We start from the raw sequence: 21,678 nt of genomic DNA on the forward strand, positions 1-21,678 counted from the left end.
GAGAGAGTGTGAGAGAGTGTGAGAGAGTGTGAGAGAGTGTGAGAGAGAGAAATATCTAGGCATTTTGGAAAAAGCTGACCTCTTTCAAAACTCTCCTTACCCGATTGGAACTTTCAGCTGAGCAATTTCCTGAACTTGCAAAGGTAATTAATGAACAGGATACAAACAAATCATTAAGCAAATGCGATATGAAAGAATACAGAGCTGTTCTAGACTCCCTGATTGAAGAATACAATGAAACGTTTGCAGATTTTGAGATTGCCTCACTTCCAGGTTTCCTCCGTAGCGGAATGTATATGGGGTCGAGTTCAATGTGTTTATTAATAGCATGCTTCGTGGAGTGCCATGCTTCCAGGAATTCTCGTGCTTGTCTCTGTCCAGCCTGTCCCAAGATCTCAAGACACATTGAACTCGACCCCATATACATTCCACTACGGAGGAAACCCGGAAGTGAGGCAATCCATCGCAACGGACCACAGAGTTTAAAAACCAGGCGGGACTGAGGATGTTACCAAGCACAGTAACGAAACGTCTGCGGAACAACAAACCAGCTCGGCGAGCCAACCAAGCTCAATATGTAATGCAAGATGATTACATTAGAAACTCAAAATCAGAAACTAGTTTCCTTTACTGACCTTCAAAGCATGACATCATGTATGCCCCATATTATAGCTAGCATCTAAATGAAGTTACGCAAGCAACTTTCAAGTGAAACTAAGAAAATGCAAAGCAACTAAGACTCAAATATTTGGACGTCCATGTTTGGCACTGGCAAAGCAATGCGTACAGGAGGAATACGTAGACAAGAAAAACAAACAAATTAAATGCTCATGTTTTCTCAATATAAATTTATGCCCCTCATTTAATTCTACATTAGCAGCTCATATTTAAGATAGACAACCTTTAAATACTACCCCTTTCTATCAAGGAAAGCCTAATTGAGTACAATACTTCAACACAATGCTCTAATATTAAAAGGTGAGAGAGAAAACATTTACTGTTACGATTTATGTTATAGAGACAATAACAACAATTGATACATTAAAAACAAGAGGATAACTAGGGAGAAGGTAAGACCATTCAAGGATAAAGGAGGGAACTTGTGCTTGGGGGCAGAGGATGTTGGTAAGATCTTAAATGAGTACTTTGCATTTGTATTCTCCCAGGAAAAGGATACGGTGGATAGTGAAATTTGTGTAGAGCATGTTAATATGTTAGGACATTTTAAAATCAAGAAAGAAGTGGTGTTGGATCTCTTGAAGAGCATCAAGGTGGATAAGTCCCCAGAACTCGATGGTACCAATGTGAGACTCACCGGTCTATAGTTTCTTGGATTACCCCTATTTCCCTTCTTGAACAGAGGAACGACGTTTGCTACTCGCCAGTCCTCCGATGGTATCTATCCCACTGCGAGAGGAGATTGTCAGGGCCTTGACCAAGACCTTTGTATCCTTTTAGCCACTGTAAAGGTCCCGGAGGACTGGCGAGTAGCAAACGTCGTTCCTCTGTTCAAGAAGGGAAATAGGGGTAATCCAAGGAACTATAGACCGGTGAGTCTCACATCGGTGGTTAGGAAGCTACTGGAGACAATTTTTAGGGATAAGATTGACGCACATTTGGAAAAGCATGGCTTAATTAGGGACAGTCAGCATGTCTTTGTGCAAGGCAGGTCATGTCTTAGTAACGACTGAACTTTTCAAGAAGGTGATTGATGAGGGTTGAGCAGTGGATGTTTTTCACGTGGATTTTAGTAAGGCTTTCGACAAGGTAGACTCATCCAGAAGATTAGGATACATGGGGTCTATGGTGACTTGGCCATGTGGATTCAGAACTGGCTTGCCCATAGAAGACGGAAGGTAATGGTGGAAGGATGCTTTCCAGGCTGGAGGTCCGTGACTAATGGTGTTTCACAGGGGTCCATAATGGGACCTCTGCTGTTTGTGATATATATATATTTAAATGACTTAGATGAAAATGTAGATGGGTCAGTTCGTAAGTTTGCAGATGATACAAAGATGGGTGGTGCTGTGGATAATGTAGAAGGTTGTCAAAGGATACAGCAGTGTATTGATCAGTTGCAGAAATGGGTGGAGAAATGGCAGATGGAGTTTAATCTGGGTAAGCACGAGGTGCTGCACTTTGGGAAAGCAAATGTTAAGGAATAGTACACAGTTAATGGCAGGACTCTGAACAGCACTGAAGTACAGAAGGATCTTGGGGTTCAAGTCCATACTTCCCTGAAAGCAGACACGCAAGTAGATCGGGTGGTAAAGAAGGCATACGGCATGCTTGCCTTTATGTGATGAGGATTTGAGTACAAAAGTCAGGATGTTATGTTGCGGCTTTATAAGACTATGGTTAGGCCTCACTTAGGGTATTGCGTTCAATTCTGGTTGCCACATTACAAGAACAATGTGGAGGCTTTGGAAAGGGTGCAGAAGAGGTTTACTAGGCTGCTGCTTGGATTAGAGGGTGTGAGCTCGAGAGAAGCTAGAAAAACTCAGGTTGATTTCTCTGGAGCTGCGGTGGCTGAGGGAGATGATGGATGCCTATAAAATTATGAGATGCATAGATAGGGTTGACAGTCAGAATCTTTTTCCCGGAGTTGAAATGTCTAATACTAGGGGGCATGCATTTAAGGTGAGAGGGAGAAAATTCAAAGGAGACATGAGGGCCAGGTGTTATTTTTTTTTTAAACTCAGAGTGGTAGGAGTCTGCAATGCACTGCCAGGAGTGGTGGTGGAGGCAGATACAATAAAGGGTATTTAAGGGACTTTTAAGTAAGGACATGAATATGCAAGGAATGGAGGGATATGGAACAAGGGCAGGCAGAAGGGATTAGTTTCATTTGATGTCACGTTCGGCACAACATCGCCGAAGGGCCCGTTCCTATGCTGTACAGTTCTCTGTTCTAATTCCATTTAATAGGTAATGCCAATGCATTAAAAATGACACCTCCAACACAGATCTTGCTGATTCTTGTCACTTTCAACCCAGTCATTCCCATTACTCTCACATAGCTGCAATATCTATCTTCTCCATTTGTGACAACAGTGAAAACTCCCTTACTCTTTCTCTAGCTAATTTGTCACCACTTGCTCTCTCCAAACTCCGACAACGCCTGCAAAGAGTACAACACAAGTATTCACTGCACTTTCCAAACAATGCTTCTGGTTCAAACAGCAAAAAAAAAAGTGAAACAGGCAGCTGGGAGGAATGTGGAAGCAAGGAAGACAGCAGGACAGCAACAGGCAGGTCAGGTAAAGATGCAAGGCCAGACCTGTCGATGAAGTAGGATTTGGGATGCAATGAAGATGACTTAAACCAATATTAAAGGAGGAACTTTGTCCTGGCCCAATAGTGAAACAGCATGAAGGAGTGTGATTGCAAATGTGGGAAAGGCAGTCTGGAAGCAGTAAAATAAACAGACTTAAATTGAGAATTCGTTAGCAGGTTTTAAGAAAGAGCAAAGTAAAATGGTGCTCCCAGTGCCCGGAGATTTGCAACTACATGACAACTGGCACACAATTACATGGGAATTCCCATAATTAACTTCCATTGTAAATGCTGAATAATTCAAATTTTGTAACAAGTTTGTAGATAATATTTGCTTTAAACAAAAGACACGCAAACCTAAACTACAATGAATTTTGGTTGGAGCTTGCAGTTCTAGCTGCTGAGACAAAGTTACAGATCTTACTCATGAACTAACAAAGATTTAGTACCCAGACCATTCAATTTTTTCCAAAATAATTCAATTAGACTTTACATTGTAAGGGTTTAGCATTGTAAGGAGTCTTTAAACACATAGGTGTTCAGGTTAGTTTGTATCATGGACAGCTAATGGGGTCATAAATGGACTTCTGAATTTTTCCAAAGTTTCTTGAGAACAATTCATAATATTTGTATCTGCAAGGAAACAAAACTGAAAGATATAAAAAAGACTCTAAAGTTTTATCCTACCATGCATGGTGTTAATAATGAGGCAACTTAAATTATAAGAATGAAGCTCAACACTTTCAGATTATGCCAAATGGGAAAAGAAAGGCCGGATTTCACTGTGCTGACGATTATGCATATAGGTAGATACAAACAGACTGATACAAAGTAAAACTAGATTGAGTTCAAGCTAAAGTTTCATTTCCCCTTCCGTGCTCCTCTGCCTCCAACTGAGCAGTCCACTAACACCAGGATAAACCAGGAATTACAGGCCAGTCAGTCTAACTTCAGTGGTGGGGAAACTATTGGAAGCAATTCTGAGCGACAGGATTAAAATCTTAGAGGACTTATCAAGAACAGTGAGCATAGTTTTGATAAGGGAAGATCACGCCTAACAAACTTGATTGAATTTTTCAAAAGGGTGACCAGGTGTGTACATGAGGGAAAAGCATTCAACATAGTCTACATGGAGTTCAGCAAGGCTTGTGATAAAGTCCTGCTTAGGAGACTGATAGCAAACCTAAGAGCCCATAAGCTGCAACGAAATTTGGCAAATTGGGTTTAGAATTGGCTGTGGCAGACAGAAGAAGCTGATGGACAAGGAGCGTTTTTGTAATTCAAAGACAACATCCAGTGAAGTTCCACAGGGATCAGTGTTGGGCCCCTGCTGTTTGTGGTCTGTGTAAACAATTTACACTTCAATGTAAGAGGGCTGACCAGTAGGTTTGCATATGATATGAAAATTGGTGGTGTGATAAATCGTGAGGATAGCCTTACATTATGGGAGGATATATAGACGGCTGGCAAATGGGCTGATCAGTGACAAGTAGAAATCAATTCAGATAAGTGCGAGGTGATGCACTTGGATGTGACAAACAAGACAAGGAAATACATGATGAACAGCAAGACCATGGGAAGCATCAAGGATCATCAGGACCTTGGTGCACGGTTCAACTGGTCCCTTAAAGTAGTGAGACAGGTACTGTTTCACTGTTGGGGTGGCATGGTGGCTCAGGTGGTTAGCACTTCTGCCTCAGTGCAGGGACCCAAGTTCAATTCCACCCTTAGGCTGCGTGGATTTTGCACACTCTCCTAGTGTCTGCATGGGCCCTCCGGGCATTCCAGTTTCCTCTCACCGACCAAAGATTGCCCCGTAGTGTCCTGGGATATGTGGATTAGGTGGGTTAGCTATGGGAAATGCAGGATTAAAAGGATAAGGTAGGTGCAGGACTGGGTGGAATGCTGTTTCGAGGGTCAGTATGGATACAACAGGCCAAATGGCCTCTTCCTATCATTCAAAGGTAGAGAACGTAAACAGGGCTGCATATGGGTCACTTGCCTTTATTAGCCAAAGCATAGAGTTTAACTGCAGGCAGGTTATTCTGGAGCTGTATAAACATTGGTTAAGCCATAGTTACAGTACTGTGTGTAGTTCTGGAATCCACAATTTGGAGGGATGGGATTGCATCCTCTGCAAAGGAAATTCACTATGTTTTCTGGGCTGGAGAGATTTAGTTCGAAAGGAGATTGGACACACTGGGGTTGTTTACCTTGGAGACAGAAAACCGAGGGGGAACATGATTGAGATGTATAAAATTGAGGGGCATAGATTGGATGAACAGGAAGGGACTCTTCCCCTCGCTGGAGAGATCAATTACCCACGCAATGGTCAATAAGATCAATGGCCGGAGGTTTGAGAGAGGAAGACAGGAAAAACTTGTTCACCCAGAAGGTGATGGGAACCTGGAACTCGCTGCTTCCAATTGTAGTACAGGCAGAAAACATTATAACATGTAAAAAGTATTTAGATATGCATTTGTGGCACCTCGGCATACAAGGCTATAGGTCATGTGCTAGAAATGGGATTAGAATGGTTAGATGCTTGTTTTTGACCTATGCAGAGCTGAATGGTCTTTCTACGTGCAGTAGACCTCTATGATTTATTGCTCAGGAAAGATAAATATTGGAATACAATTAGAAATCTCATGCTTTGATTCCAACTTTAAACCACAACCTCACAGCTGTTCATTCCTGGAATAGGCAAGTTAGTTGAAGAATAAAATATTTTTATAAAGTATTTAATTCCTTCAACCAGTTTCATTCATGCGAGGTCAGCAGCCGCAAGTACCAAGTGGGCTGCTTTTACCTCAGTTTGCTTCTAATTTGGACAAAAAAAATTGGTTATACATAATTGGTAGACAACAGAAATTTGCAAAAGATACCAAACAAGAATCTTATATATTTCAAACAGGTCCTTTGTCATGCTCCTAAACTCAATGAGTACAGGCCCAAGTTATGCAAACTGTTCTCAGAGGAAAATCTCTCCATACCCAGAATCAACCTGATGAACCTTCTCTGGAAAGCCTCCAAACCAGGGAACCAGTATTACAGATGTGGTCTACCAATGCCTTGTATAGCCAGACTTTCCTATTTTTATACTCCATTCCCTTTGAAATAAAGGCCAACATTCCATCTGCTTTCCCTATTACCCCACTGAATCTGGAAGCTAGCTTTTTGCGATTCATGCACTAGTACGTCCAAATCTCTCTGTGCTGCAGTTTTCACAGTCTTTCCCCATTTAAATAATATTCAGCTCTTCTATTCTTCCAGCCAAAATGCATAACTTCTCACTTTCTCATGTTATATTCCATCTACCAAGTTTTTGCCCACTTACTGAATTTGTCTATAGCTCTCTGTAGACTCCTTGTGTCATCCTTGATAATTGCCTCGCCACTTATTTTTGTTATCCTCAACTTGGCTATAGCACATTCACTTCTGACATCCAAGTCATCAATATATAATGTAAATAACTGTGGCCCCAGCACTGATCCCTGTGTCAATCCACTAGTTACAACTTGCTGTCCTAGAAATGCCCCCTTTATCCCAACTCTGTCATCTATTAGTTAGTACCATATTGAATGCCTTTTGTAAATGCAAGTATATTACATTTGCTGGTTCACCTTCATCTACCCTGCTGTTCACCTCCTCAAAGAACTATGATAACTTTGTCACACATGGTTTCCCCTTCATGAAGCCATGCTGACTCTACTTGATGATATTATGGGTTCCAAGTGCTCTGCTACTATAATAGACTCTAAAATTTCCCCATAAACAGATGTTAAGTTAACTGGCATATAGTTACTTGCCTGTTTTCTGTTCCTAGCCCTTTTTGAATAATACATTGGCAGTTTTCCAATCTTCTAGACTTTCCCAGAATCTAAGGATTCTTGGATTATTATTACCAGAGCATCAATTATCTCTGTAGCTACTTGTTCGAAATCCTAGAATGAAACCCATCAGGTCCAGTGTAGTCATCAGCCTTTAATCCCATTAGTTTACCTAGTACTTTTCCTCCAGTGATAGTTATTGTATTTATTTCCTCACCCCACCCCTTAGCCTGTATTATTGAGAATGCTATTAGTATCCTCTACTGTGAAGACTGATGTTATGTAGTTACTCAACCATTATTTTCCTAAAATCGCTCTCTAAGGGCCCAATTTTCTCTTCTTTTTCATATATCTGAAGAAGCTCTTACTGTCCATTTTTATGCGTCTTACCAGATTACTTGCAGTTTAGTTTCTCCCTCTAATATTCTTTGGTCATTTTTGTCCGTTTTAAAACTTTTGCAAACCTCTGGTTTACCACTAATCTTAGCTACATTATGTTTTTTTCTTTCAATTCAATACTATCCTTGAACTTCTCTGTTAACCGTGGTTGATTCATCCCCGTTCTGGAATCACCTTCCTCACTGTTATATATCTTTGCAGTCAATCATGAACTTTTTTAAAAAATATGTGCCATTTTTGATCAACCATCTTTTCTGCTAAACTCCCTTCCTAGTCCACTCCTGCCAACTCCTCCTTCATTCACATGGAATTATTTAAGTTCGGTACAATTACTTCCAACCCAAGTTTCTCTATCTCTCAAACCGAACGCTTAATTCTGTCATATCATGGTCACTGTTTCAAGGGGATTTTTTACTCTGAGATAATTTATTAAACTTGCCTCATTACAAATTGTCAAAGCCAAAATAGCCTGATCACTGGCTGGATCCACAACATTTTGTTCTAAGAAACTATCCTGACTGAATTCTTCTGCACGGTGACCTTTGCAATTCGATTTTCCCAATCTATAAGATGATTAATGTCACTCAAGATTAATATACTGCCTTTTTTTTAAACATGCCTTTCTTATCTTCTGATTTATTCTCTGCCCTACAGGACAGCCAACTCTTAAGGGTCCTATAAACTACTGCCACCAGTGTCTTCTTCTGCTCATTACTTGTCACTATCAGAGAAGTCAGACCCCATAATGAAATCTGGCTTGATAGATAATTTTCCCCCCAAAAACAAACAAACAGTCTTTCATTGACATACAAAGCTGAAGATTTGACAACAAAAGTAGTTTATTACACAAAAGACTAAAAATAAACCGAAGATCATACAACAGTTTGAAAGGTTTTAAAAAAAATACAACAAAATAAAATCCTATTGACCACCTAACACCATTTTAATCAAAATCCAGATAAATTTCCCTTTTCTAACAAATTTGTGGGTTTGACTTAAATGCTTTAACATCAGATCTGATCCTCAGTCACCTGGTGTCTGACACTGATTAAAATCATGGTTCCAGAAAGACTAACCCAGTTGATTATTGAACCCTTCATGAAAATAGACTAACAGCTACTAGTTTGAAATCCAAAGCCTAGAATAAGTGCTATTAATTTATATAAAGTCGCATCTTTCACTACAAGATCAAAACAATCTGGCGAGGCAGGGTGATAGGAGATTTCAAACAAGGATCACCACAGAATTTCACTTTACACCATGTAATTGTACTCAAGGATAACTGAGCAAACATCTGCACCAAGACACCTTTGTTCTACCCAATTGCTAGTCTTTGTGCTAGAGATGTTATATCAGCTTTTGCCATGCTGAAGTTATGTTTTCACCGTTTGCACAGAGCTCTGTATCTGCAATATCATAAGAACAGTTATGACATGGAGATGCTGGTGTTGAACTGGGGTGGACAAGGTCAGAAGTCACATGACACCAAGTTATAGTCCAACAGGTTTATTTGAAATCACAAGCTTTCGAGTTTTAGTTCGATCCTCAGCATGCGACTCTTCTATGTATCAAGTTATTCCAGCTATTTGATTTGTCTCCAGCACCACGTTACTTGTAAGTTTTTGTAACTATCTCTGTACTTCAATTAATTGGATTATAGGTGATCCCTTCACTTGCTATTCAGCTGTTGACACTTTATTCACACTGACACTTTTGATCACCTGCAGACACTTATTATTCAGCCTGTCGACACTCCATTCCCACCTTTTGTATAATCTTTTGATCTCTCTGCCTATAAACTCTGTGCCGGTGTGCTTCTCTTCACTTCACCTGATGAAGGGAAGCGCTCCGAAAGCTTATGATTTCAAAACTTGTTGGACTAGAACCTCCTGCCGTGTCACTAAAGAACAATTACACAGTGGAGCTCAACAACTGCAAATTTTTAACAGACAGTAATGGAAATTTCTGTTCAATGTGATAATATCGTTCTGAATATCAGGTTAACCCTGCGCCCCAGTAGAAAGTGAGACACAAAAAAAAAGGTATCCTTAGGCACTCACATTTCATTGTAATACATGTCACAGAACAGTACATTGAGTATCATAAAGCTAACACCTGCAGCTATTAATCCTTAGGAAGAAGAGAGAGAAGGCATTGATTAAAATGAAGTTCATGTGATGGGATGAAGGAGAAATACCTGAATTGTTGCTCTCACAATCAGCACCATTTCTAGGAGAACCAGTTGACACAAGTTTAGGCCTCTTGGAATCACCGTTCTGGGAGGTTAAGAATCTTGAAGATGCTCCTGGAAGTCTCTCTGTTTCATTATATAAAGTCGATTGAAAAGGTGTAGACAAATGGCAACCATCAGATGTGGAGAACTGTTTAGAAAAGAGTAATTTTACAGTGTTTATGGATCTTTAATCAACTAAACAGCAATGACACTTAATTTCCACATCTGAAACTAGTATACCATTCTATTTCTGTTTCCTGAAAAACCCACAGGCCATGGTCTTTCACATCCTGAGTCGTGCGCTGAAGCAGCAGTTGACAGTTTCAATAGATGTTCGCTGCATTCTGGTTCAGATATAGGAAAGTCTCCATGGGAATTATGATGTAGTTGAGACTCCTGCACAAAATAATAGCTGTTTTAAGGCAATAAATTGGAAGAGTTGACAAAAGGGAACAGGGGGAACCCTGACTCATTGAAATATTAGAAGGACATAAAGCAATATTAGGCAGAACTTAGATTCAATGATCAACCCAATAGAGGTGCAGCAGGTTTGCATGCAATATACCAATAACAGCAGAGCTACCTGGTCTCACAACCAATACATTAATGAATTTAAAAGACAATGAGCAAGTAAAAGGATAAGAAGGCTCCTTGAACTGATAATATTTAACCGAAATGATAACTAGCATACCAGTGCGCCTCCAGTTTCCTGGCCCTAACCATTATCTTTTCACCATTGACACCCAAATTACCTACTCTTCCATTCATTATAACAGTCCGAGAGCCAAGCTTATTCCTTGACAGAAGCCGAAACAATCCCAAATTGCCCTCACCCAACCTCCTGTTTCACTGAACAAATTCTCAAAGTAAGGCTTGCTTTTAAGTCGACCTACTTCCTCCAAATAAAAAACGTGTTGCAATGGAAAACAGTTTGGTCCCAGCTGTGCATGTCTTTTTGGACAGACATATGAAACATTGTTTATTCCAGTTCTATCCTTGAACTTGCTTTCTGGAATGTAATGTCAATACAGAACAATAACAGAACAGAACAGTAAGTGAAGGTTAGATATTAAAGAAATAATTAACATTTAAGAGAAAATTACTATCCCAGTGCCCATAATGGAAAATGGTAGATTGTAAAAGTAAATCGTTAGGTATGAATACTGTCAGATGTTGAAGTCAGAAATGAGTAAAAGAATAAACGAGATTTGGGTTAAGATCTCAATCAAAAAGGAAACAAGGTACGGTCTTAGATCATCACTTCTTAAAATCAGAAGTATTTTGTGAAATGGATTCTTTTCGATTGGAACAGCAAAGAGAGCTTGGATCTTCTTTGAGAAGTTTTTGATGAGACGTAAACAATAAAAAAAAAAGAACTGTTTAATGCTGAAGTGTGGCCAGACTTTGACAGCTTGTGGAAAACAGAGTCATTCCATTGAAAAATATATAATGGATGACTTAATAAATAGCATAAAAAAAGCAAAGTTCAATTCTGAATCAGTACTAATGGTTAAGTTGCTGGATGTGCTAAGGTGTCTCATACGGACAGACTATGGGCTCCAGCTGGCACTTCAGTTCTGAAATGTGGATCCAATTGGATCGTATACATTTCTGCTGCCTTGAAAAAGTGTTCCTAGGTAAGCAGCAGTTTTATTGAGCCTTCATGGAATAAATAATACATTCCATGAGGACAAACAATTGAGGAATCAATGTTGCTTGATTTTGAAATGATCCAAATGCTGGGCAGTGGTATCAATGTATGATGAAGGTCAAACAAAATAAGGATAAAAGCACTCTTAGCAGATGTAATTATTAGTGTAAATGACTGAATTGGTATAATAAAAAGTGAAGGGATCAAGAACAGTCAATAAGTACTTATGGTGTGACTCGAAGTATTATTGCGCAGTGAACTATCCAAAGCATAACAGACAGGATCCCTAAAACCACAGAACATTCTGAGGAAGAGGACAAAGAAAATGGTGCATACTAACAAATTATGCTGATGACAAGTTTTAGTCATCTAGAGAATGTGCTAGTTGTACACTATTTTAACTGCTTGATGGGGTTGGCATTTCAACAGTACATGGAACAATTTGAGTAAAATGTCATTTTGATTCACTAAGTAGTGAGGAACAATACAAGGTTAAAGGACTGCAATAGCACTACTTGTTTTAGGTTTGGTAATAACACAGATGTCACTAAAGGAATTCTAATTTCACAGAAAATGGTTGGAATAAGCCATTTTAAGGAGTGATATAATTTCTTGTGAGATGCCTCCTGTTGAGTAAACCTATCAAAAAGGAAAAAAAAAAAAATTCAATAGTTGGACTTGCAATCAGCATTTAATTTGAGAGCTCCTGAAAAGAACTGAATTATTTCTATCCACAGACGCTGCCGAAGTTTCTCCAACAATTTTTACTAAAAAAATACAACTGAAATGTAATATGGAGCATGTCACGGCAATTTATTTTTGGAAAATCAGTAGATCTGGGTTTAACTAGTCAAGACATTATTATATACCCTTAACAAAACTTGTGTGCATCAGAGTGTTAAGAGGAATGTTAATGGCATTGATCAGACAGAATAAAGACAAAGGTCACAGACACTTTGCTCACCCTACTTGCCAAAGGTTAAAAATTGTATGAAATTAATGCAGGTGCACTTGATGAAAAGCATACAAGGCTAACAAAGAGCCATTAAAAGTGCAAAATCTCTAAAAAGCAGCAGAGGATGTTATCATATCCTTCCTTAAGCCTTCCATGTGATTTTAATGAGCTGTCACAGATCTAAAAAGGCATGAGGCAAGTAAGTATTTTAAATTCTACACTTTCAACACCAGATTAAAGCCTTTCGATAATAATACTCAGGAATGAAACCAGAGTTATTATAGCCAGTTGAGAACTGCCCTGACACAGATATTTTATGCAAAGAATTCGCTCAAGATGGTGTGTATAGTCCCCATCAATAAATCTATGGGTGAAAGTCCAAATTGCTGTCTCTGACCTGCAATTCTTCTGTTCTACAAAATAGGAATGAATTCCATGTTTGTTTGCACATTAGAACATTTTTCATGCACGAAGTTCAGCTGTCGTCAAGACAGAGGTCTGGGAAAAAAAATTCAAAAGCATTCAGCCATCATGAGATTATTTAAGATGATTTTACTTCAGGAGATTTATCATAAAAAGGTGAGAGGAAGTGGAAAGGTCCAATAAGATAGACGTGAACTGTTAAACAGCATTTACCAAACATAGTAATCTAACCATGAAGGCTCACTTCCCAATGATTATCAGAGGGGCAGCACAGTGGTCAGCATTGCTGCCTCACAGCGTCAGGGAGCCGGGTTCAATTCCAGCCTCGGGCGACTGTCTGTGTGGAGTTTGCACATTCTCCCCGTGTCTGCGTGGGTTTCCTCCAGGTGCTCCGGTTTCCTCCCACAGTCCAAAGATGTGCAGGTTAGGTGGATTGGCCATGCTAAATTGCCCGTAGCGTTCAGGGAGGTGTAGATTAGGTGGGTTATAGGGGCCAGGTCTGGGTGGGATGCTCCGAGGTTCGGTTTGGACCTGTTGGGCCGAAGGGCCTGTTTCCACACTGTAGGGATTCTATGAGAACAGATTGCAATTCTCACAACAACTGATAAAATTAAAAGTAAATGAGGCACATGAAATGCTCATGAATTTGCTAGGGAGGTACAGACAGTAGGTCAATTTTTATTGCAATTATCATTATCCATGATAAGTCCGAAGGCTGGAATATGTCCGCAGACTGCACATACTCCAGCAAGGTTTAATGAATGGAGGAGTGTGAAAAGTGTGGTGCGTAAGAAAGAACAATGGAAATACTAATAAAGGGTTCAGAAATAGTTGGTGTCAGAAAAGGATAATATTTTGGAGATAAATCCTCCAGTCTTGTAAGGAGGAGATCTCATGGTGGTCATCCCAAATAGACACAGAAGTGCAAACAGAGGTCATAATGGAGTGGACTAGACTAGAAAACAAAACGACAGCAGACACAATGAACAGAGCTGGAAGCAGAAGTCTTCATGATTATGAAGTTTTGGTGGTTGCTAACGATCAAGGATAAATTAAAAGATAACCAAAACTAAAGGAAATTAGCTAATTAGAGAAAGTTGATTTTATTCTGAGGTATCATATACGGGACAACCAGTTTTGCTACGTGGGTGTGACTGTTAAAACAGTCCATAGCAATGGGAGATACAAGGCTAAAGGAAGTTAGTTGCTAGTGGGTTTGAAGAGCCAGTGATAAAGAGAATTCTCCAGTAATGGTTAAAGTAACTTTTCCAACTCTTTTGGCTATGCATCCTTCGGAATGGAAATCAATCAACATAAAAGCATTTCTACAGAGAGGTACTTTTCAAATGAAAGTGCTTCTGAAACCATGTGAAAGGGACAACAGATGCAGAAGTAGAACAATGGAAAATAAACACTTCCATAGCTTGTTGTTTGGTGAGGTCTGTTTTGCGGGAAATGAATTGTGTTCAACTTACAGGCAATCATGCAATGTTTGATTGATTATAAAGGAAAATGTTTAGATATTTTCAAAAAACATGTTATGATTATTTCTTTGGCAGTGGTACTGCAGAATAAGAAATGTTATAAGATTAAAATGGAATTTAAAATCAGGACTTAGGCTTATTAGATTTTTAAATATATTTGTTTAGACATAAACAGAACAGTTTTAGAATAACTTTAAATTCAACAATCCAATTTACAAAGTCTCACCTCCATTGTGGATAACCAAAGCATGTTTTCACAAAAAGAAATTTTATTTAAGGAAAGACAGAACAATTGAAGAGTTTGATTCATTATTTAAACTGCTGGAAACTCACTAGTCAGACACTAGTTTTGATACAATGTATTGAACGATGATGAAACATATTAAAAGTTGAGAATATTTTAAGGGCAAATAAAACATTGAAAACACTAAATCTGGAGATATGCAGACAGTAGGTTCATGTTTGTTTGCATAATGATGAAACCTATTAGCTTTGACCAATGCTTCATAAATCTTCCTGATTTTCCAGGACAGTTAGTTTCCTAATATTACAGTTGAAAAGAGGAAGTGTCCTTCAGCTTGGAGAGAAACAAAAAGTGTTAAAGTACTTTTTCTGTTGAAACAATAGTTATTTTGGAAGCAGTGGACATGGGATTCTATTTGTCAAAACTTGTAAGATTATACACACTTGGAATAAAGATCCCCAATAAATGATATGTGGATAATATACACTGAAAAATGTGAGAGAAAGGGTCATGTATTGTTGGCTTGAAACAAATCTGGAAAGAACAGAACATGCGAATTAAATACTGAATTATTTTACAAAGAGGAATATGCTTATTAAGAAATTATTCAGAAGGTTCTAGAGGTGGGGTGTCTTGCAATATGAAGTTTGCACTGAATATGGAAATCTGATTCATTTTGTTTTGAAGTTGATTACATTGAAAGAAGGGAATCTGTTAATATTACATTAATTGCGTTTGATTGTATGCAGTCAGTGGGAATTAACTGGAATTTCACTTATGCAACTGGAACAATGGCCCTTAGGTTAAAAGATGTATGCTTGTAATATATAACTCAAAGTAAGTACTGGTTTTTATCCTTCAACTAGCTTTCTGGAAGCATTAAAAAAATCCTGTATTCATTTTTAATTATATATTGGCACTTTTCATTCCGCAGCTTCACCCAATCTCCATATTCTTTGGTCCTCCAACTTTATCCTTCTCTGCACCTCCTCCCAGTTGAAAAAGCACCCCGGCCCAAATGTCCAAAGTTCTTGCCGTTGTCAGCACTTTTAATACCTTTTATAAAATCCATCCTTCTGATCCAACAATCATCTCCAAACACCTGCCGTAACCATTTTTTTTCATCCCCCTCCCGTAAGACAATTTTAAACATTTTAGCCATCAAAGAGGTTTGTTATATTGCAAGTTGTTGTAATATTTATTTTTTAGTTACCATTACCTCAAGATATGTAAAAAGAAGCTGTTACCTGAATTTCATTTTCCATTTTATTTGGAGTTTCTCTTGTTGCACAAAAGTCACTCAGGCCATTTGATCTACTCTCGTAGAACTTTTTTGTTCCTGATGAAGGCGCAGATAAAGAGTTGTGTCCTTCAAGAGACAATCTTGTGGGTTTCCTTGAGGGCTTGGGCTCCATCCCCACACTACACTGCATTAAAAAAATGAGTTAGATGCTTGAACATTTTAAAGTTACTTGAATGTGCTTTAATCAATTAGTATCAAGATATCTATACAATTATTAGTTGCCCATTAATTACCATGTTGGTTAAAAAGGTAGACAAAAGCAGATAATTTGTGCAGCTCATCGCCCAGTCTAACAAAGTCTCACTCCAGTGCTACATTGAATAGGAAATAATAAACCTATACAAGAGCTCAGTCAGAGAAGCAGCAGCAGTGGAGGAAGAGGAGGAGAGGAGAAAACCTGGGGTTGAATGGCAGCAGCGGAGCTTCTACTTAGAAGCTTGAGCACCAGGGCTCAGAACTCATGCACAGCAACAGGAGTGGAGAGGGGTAGGTGCAACTTTCAAATGAATCCAGAGGCAGAGCTTCTGAGGTGACATCAGGGTTCAAAAAAATGATGTAGAACTGCTTAGGAACCAGCTTTAGAGACTGTGAGAGTAGTACCAGGAGGAAGAGAATGTGAAGTCCTTGTTTTTGTGGTTGGTATTTTGTTAGAAATAGAGAGCAAGAGAGAAAAATCTGACTTGGTGAGTAGTGGGTAAGGGTGAGTAACTGAAGCCTAGTTTGTTGTCTGTAGTTGGTAAGATTCACAAAGGCAGGAGAACCTGATCCTGCGGAATACACTTAGGGTCCATAATGATCACGTATGCAGGAATTATGTTCAGTGCAGCTGCTGACTGACTGTATGGAGAGGCAGGCATTGTATAAGTGACAAAGGAAACTATCACTGCACTAATGGGAAAGAATGTCCAAAAAGGGTCATCAAATGAGGCCATCTAGGCAGAGAATAGAAATAAAGAAGGGGTGATTACTTTGCTGGGACTATATTATAGGCCTCCCAACAGCCAGAAGGAGATAGAGGAGCAGATATATAGGCAAATCGCTGAAAGATGTGTGTGAAACAGGGTTACAGTTGTAGGGGATTTTGACTTTGCTAACATCAAGTGAGATAGCCTTAGTGTAAAATTATTAGATAGAGTCAGATGGGGAATTTTTAAAATTGCTCCAGGAAAGATTTTTATGCCAGTACATAGATAATCCTACTAGAGATGAGGGAGTACGAGACCTAATCCTAGGGAATTAAGCCAGACATGTGGCTGAGGTTTCAGTGGCCGACCATTTTGGGGATAGTTACTATACCTCTCAAGTTTCAAAGTCATTATGGAAAGGGATGAGGATAGTGCAGAAGTGGTGTTCAGGTCGAGGGAAGGCCAATTTCAATATCGTTATACAGGATTTGACAAATATCGACTGGGAGCAGCTACTTACAGGCAAACCTACATTTCCAAAGTGGGAATCTTTTAAACATAGTATAGTGAGAATTGAAGGCCAGCATGTTCCTCTAAGAGTGAAGAGAAAAGACAGCAAGTCCAGAGAACTCTGGATGTCAAAGGTTTTTGTGAGTTTGAAGAAGAAAAATTAGTAAACATGTGTTTTGTTCAGCACATTAAAAACAGGGGAAAGACACTGTAGCTGGAGATTGAAGTTGGGATGGTGAGGTTCCAGAACACATCAATCTTAATAAGGAGGAGGTGTTAGATGTTTTAGCAGGCATAAAAGGTGCATAAATCCCCAGAGCCTGACGAGATGTATCCCAGGCTGCAATGGGAGACAAAGGAGGAAACCTCTGAGGCCCTGGTGGAGAAATGTAATGCTACGCTGGCTACAGGTGGAGTGCCAGATGATTGGCGGATAGCTCATGTGGTTACTTTGTTCAAAAAGGGCAATAGGGTTAGGCCAGGTAATTAGAGACCAGTTAAACTGGATAGGCTGAATTAGTTTTCTTTGCTCGAAGGAAAACAGAGTGGATATCTGACTGAGGTATACAAAATTGGGCAGCACAGAGACAGAGTAGATTGTGAGAATTTCTTCTCCCAATGCAGACTTGTCTAAGAACAGAGGACATAAGTTTAAGGTGAGGAGTAAGTGGTTTAAGAGGAAATCTGGGAATTTTTTTTTTCACCCAGAGGGTGGAACGTGCTACCTGAGGTGGTGATGGAGGCAGGTATTCTCACAACATTTAAGCTGCATCTGGATGAGCACTTAAAATGCCAGGGCATTGTAGGCTATTGACCATGTGCAGGTAAATAGGGTTAGTGTAGTTTGGCATTTGTTGGTTGGCACAGACATGGTGGGCTGAAGTGCCTATGTTTCTATGCTGTATGACTAAATCATTTATTAGCAAGTAAAAAAGCTTCAGATGTCGTCAATATCGTTGACTCGGTGGTGAAAACACTTTTTCAAGGAGGAAATGGATTTTGGCATTAATGACACTTAAACCTGTGGAAAAACAAAAGTCCCGAATTGGATGGGTGGTGGTGGAGGTTGTTTTTCGGACAGGAGGCCTGTCACCAGAGGTGTACCACAAGGATCAGTGCTGAGTCTACTGCTTTTTGTGACTTATATAAATGATTTGGATGTGAATATAGGAGGTCTGGTTATGAAGTTTGCAGATAACACCAAAATAAGTAATGTAGTGGACAGTGAAGAAGATCATTATCTCAGAGTACAAATGATCAAATGGGCCAATGGGCTGCAGAGTGGCAGATGGAGTTTAATTTAGATAAATGTAAGGTGTCACATTTTGGTATGGCAAATCAGGGCAGTACTTATACACTTAATGGTAAGGCCCTGGGGAGCATTGCTGAACAAAGGGACCTTGGGGTGAAAGTGGAGTCACAGGTAGACTGGGTGGTGAAGGTGGTGTTTGGCACGCTTGCCTCCATTGGTCATTTGGATTGAGTATACGAGTTAGGATGACATGTTGCGACTGTACTATTCCATAATAGTCGGCATGGATTTGTGAGGAGTAGAATAGTCACAGATTTGTGAGGGGTAGATCATGCCTTGCAAACCTTATTGAATTCTTTGAAGAAGTGACCAAACACATGGATGAAAGTAGAGCAGTGGATGTGGTATACATGGATTTAAGTAAGGCGTTTGATAAGGTTCCCCATGGTAGGCTCATGCAGAAAGTAAGGAGGCATGGGACAGGGGGAAATGTGGCAGATTGGATTCAGAATTGGCTGACCCTTAGAAGACAAAAGGGTGGTAGTGGACGAAAAATATTCAACATGGTGCTCAGTTACGAGTGGTGTACCACAAGGATCTGTTCTGGGTCCTCTTCTATTTGTGATTTTTGTAAATGCTTTGGATGTAGGAGTGGAAGGGTGGATTAGTAAATTCACGGATGATACGAAGGTGGGTTGAGTTGAGGATAGTGTGGAGAGCTGTTCTAGGTTACAAAGGGACATTGATAGGATGCAGAGTGGGCTGAGAAGTGGCAGATGGAGTTTAACCCTGAAAAGTGTGAGGTGATTCACTTTGGAAGGACAAACTTGAAAGCAGAATACAGGGTTAATGGAAAGATTCTTGACAGTGTGGAGGAGCAGAGGGATCTTGAGGTTCATGTCCACAGTTCCCTGAAAGCTGCCACACAGGTGGATAGAGTTGTTAAGAAGGCGTATGGTGTGTTAGCTTTCATTAATAGAGGGACTGAGTTCAAGAGCCGTGAAGTTATGCTCCGGCTATACAAAACCCTGGTTCAGCCACATCGAGTATTGTGTCCAGTTCTGGTCGCCTCATTACAGGAAAGATGTGGAAGCATTGGAAAAGGTGCACAGGAGATTTACCAGGATGTTGCCTGGAATGGAGGGAAGGTCGCACGAGGAAAGGTTGAGAGAGCTAGGGCTTTTCTCTTTAGAACGAAAAAAGATGAGGTGACTTGATAGAGGTGTACAAAATGATCAGAGGTATAGATAGAGTGGACAGCCAGAGACTTTTTCCTAGGGTGGAGGTAGCTATTTCGAGGGGGCATAGTTTTAAAGTGAGTGGATGTAGATGTAGGGGAGACGTCAGAGGTAGGTTCTTTACTCAGAGTGTGGTCGGGGCGTGGAATGCATTGCCGGAGAGGGTAGTGGAGTCGGCCTCATAAGGGGCATTTAAGCAGCTATTAGATAGGCATATGGATGATAGTATAAGGTAGGGTTGGAGGTTAGATAGAGCTTAAGTTTAGGGTAAAAGTTCGGCACAACATCGTAGGCCGAAGGGCCTGTCCTGTGACACTGTTCTAAAAACAGAGTTGGCATTTCAGGTTAATGATCGTTCATCAGAACACAGTTGACTGATCTGAAAAACTTATCTCTGTTCTCCTTCTGATGCTGCCCGATTTGCTCAGTATTTCCATACTTTTCTACTTTTATCCTGGGTATTTATTACTTTACTGTGGACGATTGCATTGATATCACATCTGTGTTGAAACTTGGTTCACAAGTGTTGACATCTTTCCCCTTACTCAAAAATCTGCCCTACCGAACTTACCATCATTTGCTCTGGCCAAAATGCCATGGTAACCAAATCTCAATTTTGTTAATTCACAGGCTGTGCTAAACCTTCTCTTCCTTTCCAGCCAACCTGCTCCGGTCACTCAATCTCTTCCTTGTAATTATCATTCCTTGTTGAGCACCAAATTTGATCCTCAGTTTCTGACAGATATTCTAACTCCTTTCATCCTTCAGTCTCTGTAAGGACAAAACGATCAACTTGCGTGATTTCAACCTCATCTCAACTCACTTTGCTTACTCTCAAAGTTCACTAATCTCCTGTACTTCCTCAACCTCCTTCTCCACAAACTCTCCTACCCGTATTTATGGCCACTACCCTTAATCTTGTATCACATATAATGTGAATATTCTGATCACAGACAAGATCATTTGTGATCATGACCTTTCCACTTCTTTCTGCCTCAACCTCATACAAAAACAACTCTCCAATGTCAATTACAAAGCCACTGTCAAAAGGTCCTCTGACCTATCATTCCACAATATTTCTGTAATAACTTGACTCAATCAATTCCTCATCTTCGCCTCCATGATCCTCAGTAAAACTCTTACTCTCTTTCACTACAAATCTTTTCCCTTGATATGACCCAAACTTTCTCCCTTTCAATGTAAGGGTTGCAGATTGTTTCACAGACCAATATTCACAAGTTGAATTGGGCAGTCAACATCTTTATTATAAAACCATAGTTTAGCATAAATATCAGTTTCCACTTGTCCCTCTGAACATTATCCCTGTTCAGCAGCCTACTCAACCACTGTGAAGAACATTACTTTTCAAAATAAAAAAATCAACCTGTTTTGATATGTTATAATATCACATGTTTGGGTTAGGCAGGCTTTGCATCCAGATGATACAGCCCAGAGATCATCATTGTGCCATGAGAGTCCTCAAAACATGACACACAACCGTGACAGTGCAGCACTCCTTCAACAGTGTCCACCTTGAATTTTTTTGCTCAAATCCTGGAAACTTGTGATCTGGAACTGTGCGCTAGCATCTAAGATGTTGTGATTTGACCAAGCTACCCTCTGGAGTCAGACATTCTACCATCATGCCACAGGCCCAGACAAGAACCAAGCTCTTTTTGAAGGTTGAACTGAAGAACAAAGGAGCTTTAATTATTTTAATCAACCTGTTCCAGCATATTATGACACATCTGCAGGCAGGTGGGACCCAAACCTGGGCCCACCAACGTAGAGGGAGGAATAGTGCCACTGTACTAAGAACGCAGCTTTTAGATATTTTTAATCAACCATTCAGAAGTGTTAATGGCATACCTCTAGAGCAGGTGGGATTAAACCCAGGCTCTCTGCAGCTGTTTCAGAGATAGTAGGAACTGCAGATGCTGGAGAATCTGAGATAACAAGGTGTAGAGCTGGATGA

The 21,678-nt window shown here is 39.8% G+C and overlaps 1 protein-coding gene across 8 annotated transcripts in view; it reads right to left on the reverse strand.

Annotated features, from left to right (window-relative positions):
- marchf7 (membrane-associated ring finger (C3HC4) 7) overlaps positions 1–21,678 on the reverse strand; it is a 57,529-nt gene that overhangs the window by 25,002 nt on the left and 10,849 nt on the right. For 3 of the 8 annotated variants that reach the window (XM_048598975.1, XM_048598971.1, XM_048598974.1), the window contains exons 2-4: positions 15,743–15,922; positions 9,979–10,134; positions 9,703–9,886 (exon numbers count right to left, since the gene is read on the reverse strand). In XM_048598975.1, the coding sequence (XP_048454932.1) occupies positions 9,703–9,886; positions 9,979–10,134; positions 15,743–15,910 (508 nt within the window). In that variant the 5' untranslated portion in view covers positions 15,911–15,922. The remainder of the gene's footprint in view (positions 1–9,702; positions 9,887–9,978; positions 10,135–15,742; positions 15,923–21,678) is intronic. The other 5 variants (XM_048598972.1, XM_048598973.1, XM_048598977.1 and 2 more) reach the window with 3 other exon arrangements.

This window comes from Rhincodon typus, chromosome 7 (genome assembly GCF_021869965.1).
Source record: "Rhincodon typus isolate 14 chromosome 7, sRhiTyp1.1, whole genome shotgun sequence".
Taxonomy (NCBI): Eukaryota; Metazoa; Chordata; class Chondrichthyes; order Orectolobiformes; family Rhincodontidae; genus Rhincodon; species Rhincodon typus.